Below are 6,420 nucleotides of genomic sequence, written 5' to 3' on the forward strand. Positions count from 1 at the left end.
AGATTAACATTCCAAGGGCTGCATAGAGCTCCCACACAACGACTTAGTTGAACGAACTCTTTGATATTCCAATCTGATTTCTTGGTACAACTTACTCTTTCTACAAACATGAATTCCTTCTATATGTACTTGATCAATCACCTGTTCCTAAACATTCAGTTTGATACGAAAATCGTCTCTACGCATACTTGTATCATTAAGTTCACTCATTATTCATACAATATATCACCAACATTCAACTCACACCTCCAATTAATTAATCTTGCATTCACCAATGTGTTATGCTTTACAGAAATACAACATCGGAGACTATGAAAGCTTGTAAATGCAACTGAAGGAACACTTGAGTGAAACTGAGGCTCAGTAGTGGGTTTTGGGGAGAAATGCAAATACAAGGAGCTGCAAGAGAAGGAGGATGAAGTTGCCAAATTCTTGGGGAGAAATATGCTTTTATGTCTGTTTTTTTCAGTTGTTTTTGTTCTAAAAATCCACATGGATGGACCATTTATTCACCATTTGTGCATGAATACTAAACACCATTCCAAACTTTTGTTCATCACACCAAGCCCTTCCTCAAATTCAATTACGCACAATAGTCTGTCGGGTCACGTGTGTAATAAAAATACGTGATTAACTTGAGATATCATTGCATCAGATAAGCCAGACTAAATAGGTCAGATCCCTAGTCGTAGCAACTGTAAAGGCATCTGCAGTGCACCAAGAAAAGTAGGAAAATGTTTTCCACACCCTCAATTTCTTACTTTGTATTGATTTTCTTTAGATATATTTATTCTGTCCTATAGAACTTATGCAAAGCAAACAAAATATTATTGATTCGTATGATTAATAGACAAATGGAACCGGATGCAATATTAGAAGGGGTGATGTTTGATATTGATTCTTTAGCTATGCATTTTGATTTTGTTAAGTTCGGGTTCCTTCCGCGGGAAGGTTACTTTGCTGACGTGGTGGCTTTGTTAGCTACCAAGTATGGTGACGAGTTCTTTTGAAATGAGATTGACCCGAATTTTTTATACTATTTTTACAACTAATACAAACCTTGTCAATCGGCTTTAATAAATTTCCATCTTTTCAACAAAACAAAATATAAAAAAATCCATATTTTCTACCAAAAAAAATAATAATAATAAATTATATATATATATATATATATATATATATATTAAATCAAAACAAATTAAAGAGTAAATAAATACTGAAAATAAACAGTACAGGGCAAAAAAAAAATAAAAAAAATAAAGTCCTAACTAATAAAAGTATATGTATCTTTTCTTGAGAACGGGAAATGAAGCGGATTGATTTAGATAGCCAAAGCAACCCAGATAGACAGCCCGCTCAAAACAACCCGACCCGCATTCAAACCCGAAGCAGATGATTCATCGCTTGATGGACCCTGGGCAGCACTATCCGGTGACAGACTTGCCGGCGCCGGAATCGGTGGGCTACCGCTTGATGGGAACACTCAAAGGAATGCCCACTGGTAACGATGGGGTCGCTGCAATCTCAGGACCCTCTGCAACTGGCGAAGCACCGACTGGACTTTTCTTAGGAGCGCTCACCGGAGTTTTAGCCGGAGAGGCAACAGTGGGCGTAGGGGGCGCCGGTGATTGAGCCGGTGGAGACGCACTCTTGGACGGGCTCTTCGCTGGAGAAACCGATGTGGGAGGGGACGCCGGAGAGACGGTGAGTGGGGTCGCCGCCGAAGGAGTTGGGGTCGGCGGGGAAGTTGGCGGAGAGGTCTTGGGAGAAGGCGAAGGAGGCGACTGAGTCGGAGGGCTCGGAGGGGATGCCGGAGGAGTTGCAGGAGAAGAGAAGTGGTCGGAGAAGAAGCAGGAGAGGGTTGCGGAGGCGGCGGCTTTGTGGGGGTGTTGCTAAGTAAGTTCAAAATAAGTGGCAACAAAGCAACAAGCTAAGGAAGCATTATTTATCAAGAGGCCCCATACTTGTTGGAGTAATCCTTGTGGGCTGCCAAGATAGGATGCCAGGTTATCACCATCCATCATTTTCGTCATACTTTTACCAAAAAGCAAACTAAAACTGAAAATTGGATATGGACAAGTATTCAAAGCATTGAGATGCATCAGACTGTCAGCAGGAGATGATTTTTCTTAATGAAAATGCCGTTCTTTTGAGCTTTTTCTTTTCTTTTGCCTAGTACACCACGTATTATGACAATATTTCAATTGCGTAGTCGATTCTTTTTTCTTAGGTGAAGTACAAAAAATTACCTCAACTATTAGGGTCACGATAGTTTCATACCTCATCTTTTAAAATTGTCAATATCATACCGCATCTTACGAATTTGTGACAATGTCATACCTCCGTCAATTTTTCTGTTAATTTTTCTGTTAAGTGCTGACGTGGCTTGATTCAGGACATACTTTCTATTAAAAAATTATTAAAAACTAAAAAACAATTATTTAATATTTTTTAAATATTAAAATAATAATAAAAAGTAGGAGGAAAAAAAAAAAAAAAAAAACCCTCATTTCGTCCCTCCCCTCCCCTCTCCTCCCTCCTGTCTCCTCTCTCTCCTCTCCCCATCTTCATCTACTTCCCCCACCTGCAAATCCCAACAAAAAAAAAAAAAAATCCAATTTGTCTTCCCACCATACCCACACTCAATTTCCCCACACCCACACTCTTCTCCCTCTTGCAACCCAGAAAAAAAAAAAAAAAAAAAAAAAGAAAAAAGAACACTTAGATCCCGTCGGCGGGAAGATGGGTGCGCAGAGAATGTGGAGGTTGGGTGCGGAAGAGGATGTGGACAATGGATGAAAGTGGTGGATTTGGGGTTTGATGGGTTTTCAAATTTTTTTTTTTTTTTTTTCCTTCTTTTTTTCCTCTTCTTCTTCTTCCTCTTCTTCTTCCGCAGGGGGGGTGTTGATGGGTTTTCAAATTTTTTTTTATTTTTTCTTCCTCTTCTTCTTCTTCCACGCCGACAGGGGGGAATTTTTTTTTTTTTTTTCTTCCTCCTTTTTTTCCTCTTCTTCTTCTTCTTCCTCCTCCTCCTCCTCCTCCTTCTCCTTCTTGTTCTTCCACAAGGGGGTTGTTGGGTTTTAAAATTTTTTTTATTTTTTTATTTTTTTGGGTTTGCAAGTGGGGGGAAGAAAATGAAGATGGGGAGAAGAGGGAGGAGGGGGGGAGGGGGAGGGGAGGGACAAACTGATGGTTTTTTTTCCTCTGCTTTTTATTATTATTTTAATATTTAAAAAATATTAAATAATTGTTTTTTAGTTTTTAATAATTTTTTAATAGAAAGTATGTCTCGAATCAAGCCACGTCAGCACTTAACATAAAAATTAACGGAGGTATGACATTATCACAAATTCGTAAGATGTGGTATGACATTGTCAATTTTAAAAGATGAGATATGAAACTGTCGTGACCCCAATAGTTGAGGTAATTTTTTTGTACTTTACCCTTTTTTCTTTCTTACATCAGGTTGTCATTGTAGCATTTTTGACATGGCTTGGATGGTTCATCTTGGAGAATTTGGTCTTTTCCCCGAAAACTGGATAGCAAAAGGCATGGATAAATTTGAGTTAGCATTACAGTATGGTATCTCAGTGTTAGTGGTTGCTTACCCTTGTCCCTTGGGACTAGCAACCCCTACAGTGGTAATGGTTGCAACAGGGAAACGCTCTGCCTCGGTTCTGGTCATTTCATATTATTCCCTACGCTACCAGCATACATTGTGCTAACGTTTCGTATTATAACAAGTTATGCACTTCATTCCTGACCAGTAAAACGCTCTGCCTCGGATCGATCAACGTTTAGGCTCTTGACATAAAACTAAATACAATCTTTGTAATTGGGTATGGAGGATGTCCTTTATGCATATATTGGGATTGAACATGCAACTATTATTTCATAGTTGGAATCTGTCTCGTATGACCCTTTGGTCTGGACGATTGATGGCTGTATGCACCTTGTCCATGTCACGAAGCAGAACTCGCCCTGTTTTAAGTCCCCATTTCTTGTAGATGACAGCTCTCAGGAGAGTTCTCTTTACCCCAACTCCTTTTTTTATAACAAGGCTAATAATTGTTTCCTTCTTTTTGGGGTTTTTCTTCTTTCCAAAATTAAAAGCTGAACACACGGTACCTAAGTCATGAAGGTTGATATGTTTCTTAGCATTTGACACTTTGTTGGTGTCTGGATGTTTACGGACGTGTTTGATCCCTGTAGGTGAAAACGGTTGTTTTTGATAAAATAGGGACTCTGATAGTTGGGAAACTCGTAGTAGTTGATGATGTGCCTCTTCTCCAATTACTCAATGGAGGAGTTTTGTGCTGTGCTATTGCCACAGAGGTTGGTGCTTATGTTTCAAATTTGTACATGAAAACTTTAATTTGTGTGTTAAAAACGTTTGAGTGTTTGTAGAGTTATGCTACAGATGAGACCGCTCATTGTTATTATGCTATCGAAAATTATTTTGTCAATCATGCTACCATGCTTCTATTTGAGAAATATGTAGGCAAATAGTGAACACCCAATAGCAAAATCGGTGGTGGATCATGCTAAGAGGCTGCTAAAGACGTTTGGATCAACTAAACATGTGATGGAGGTGCACACAGAAGCTGGCGTTAGTGGAAGAGTTGGCGACAAAATTGTTTTGGCTGGGAACAAGAGGCTCATGCGGGAAAACAATGTCTAGGTTGGTCCTGAGGTTGACAAGTACGTTTCAGAACATGAGAATCTGGCTCGAACGTGTGTTGGTTGCCATTGATGGAAAGATTGCTGGGTCATTTGCTGTAACTGATCCAGTGAAGCCAGAGGCTGCAAGAGTCATCTCTTATCTTCACTTGATGAACATTACAAGCATCATGGTTATTGCTGATAACTGGGCTGCAGGAGCAGCCATGGCAAAGGAGGGTGGCATTGTATTGCCAACTTTCTCACATAAGCTATTAAAGAAATTGGTCATGAAAATGTTGTTCAAGTGATCACTGATAATGCCCCTGTTTGTCAAGCTGCTGGGTTACTTATTGAGGCCCACTATCCCCATATCTTTTGGACACCCTGTGTTGTTCACACTCTTAATCTTGCTTTGAAGAGTATATGTACTCCGAAACAAATAGAAGTTTCGTATGATGACTGCAATTGGATTTCAACTATTGCTAGTGATGCTTGGTCCATAAAAAATTTTATTATGAACCATAGCATGAGATTGTCCATGTTTAATGAACATTGCAAACTAAAGTTACTTTCCATTGCCGAAACAAGGTTTGTTTTCTCCATTTTTTTTTCCTTATTCAATTATAAGTTGTCCTAATTTTTAAATTTTTCAGATTTGCTTCCACACTTGTGATGCTTAGAAGATTTAAGGAACTAAAGGAAGGTTTACAACAAATGGTGATTAGCCCGAATTGGGCTTTGTACAAAGAAGATGATTTGGTTAAAGCAATGATGGTGAAGCAAAAGATATTGGATGAGGATTTTTGGGAGAAGATTGATTATATTCTTTTCTTTACAGCTCCAATATATGAGGTTATTAGAATGGCTGACACAGATAAACCTTGTCTTCACTTGGTGTATGAGTGGTGGGATGCTATGATTGAAAAGGTGAAAGCTGCTATATACAGGAATGAGCGAAAGGCATTACATGAAAAAAACAGCTTTTTTGATACGGTGTATCGCATTTTATGGGAGCGATGGACTAAAAGTAGCACAACTCTTCATTGTTTGGCACATTCATTAAATCCAAGGTAATGATTTTGCTAACTTATAAATTCTTCTAGATTAATTTTTAGCTTTATGAGTACATTTTTAAACTGCTATTTCTTTTATTTTAGGTATTATAGTTCAGAATGGCTCCAAGAAGACCCTAGTCGTCTTGCTCCACACCGAGATGTTGAACTTACAATTGAAAGGAAAAAGTGCTTTGAGAGATACTTTTCCAATGAGGAAATTGGAAGAAATATCAATGTGGAGTATGCCTCTTTCTCTATGTGCTTGAATGACTTTGGAGCTATTGATTCTATGAATAATAGATTTCATTTGGAACCAGAGATGTGGTGGATAGTCCATGGAGCTTCTACACCTAATCTCCAATCCATAGCGTTGAAGCTACTTGGACAACCTTGTTCCTCCTCTTGTTGTGAAAGAAATTGGAGCACTTATAGTTTTATTCACTCTTTAAGAAGGAACAAGATTACACCACAAAGAGTTGAGGATTTGGTATTTGTGCATAATAATCTTCGTCTTTTATCAAGGAATAGCTCAACCTACAAGGAAGGTATTACTCAATTGTGGGATGTTGGAGGAGATGGCTTTGAAAACTTGGGTGAAGAAAGTGTCGGGATGCTTGAAATAGCTAACCTTTCACTTGATGAACCGTCATTGGAGACTACTTTAGTTACTAGAGGAGACATCATGAATGTGGAAGTTGAATGA

The 6,420-nt window shown here is 38.7% G+C and overlaps 2 protein-coding genes across 2 annotated transcripts; one reads left to right on the forward strand and one right to left on the reverse strand.

Moving 5' to 3' along the window:
• Positions 1 to 1,463: 1,463 nt before the first annotated feature.
• On the reverse strand, positions 1,464 to 2,285 carry LOC137714455 (vegetative cell wall protein gp1-like). The gene is made up of 2 exons (XM_068453669.1): positions 2,250 to 2,285; positions 1,464 to 1,892 (listed from the first exon to the last, which is right to left on the reverse strand). The coding sequence occupies exons 1-2, from the start codon at positions 2,283 to 2,285 to the stop codon at positions 1,464 to 1,466; spliced, it is 465 nt and encodes a 154-aa protein (XP_068309770.1).
• A 2,430-nt stretch (positions 2,286 to 4,715) lies between these two features.
• Positions 4,716 to 6,420, forward strand: LOC137714456 (uncharacterized). The gene is made up of 3 exons (XM_068453670.1): positions 4,716 to 4,966; positions 5,316 to 5,732; positions 5,820 to 6,420. The coding sequence occupies exons 1-3, from the start codon at positions 4,716 to 4,718 to the stop codon at positions 6,418 to 6,420; spliced, it is 1,269 nt and encodes a 422-aa protein (XP_068309771.1).

Source organism: Pyrus communis, chromosome 14, assembly GCF_963583255.1.
Source record: "Pyrus communis chromosome 14, drPyrComm1.1, whole genome shotgun sequence".
In the NCBI taxonomy this organism is placed as follows: Eukaryota; Viridiplantae; Streptophyta; class Magnoliopsida; order Rosales; family Rosaceae; genus Pyrus; species Pyrus communis.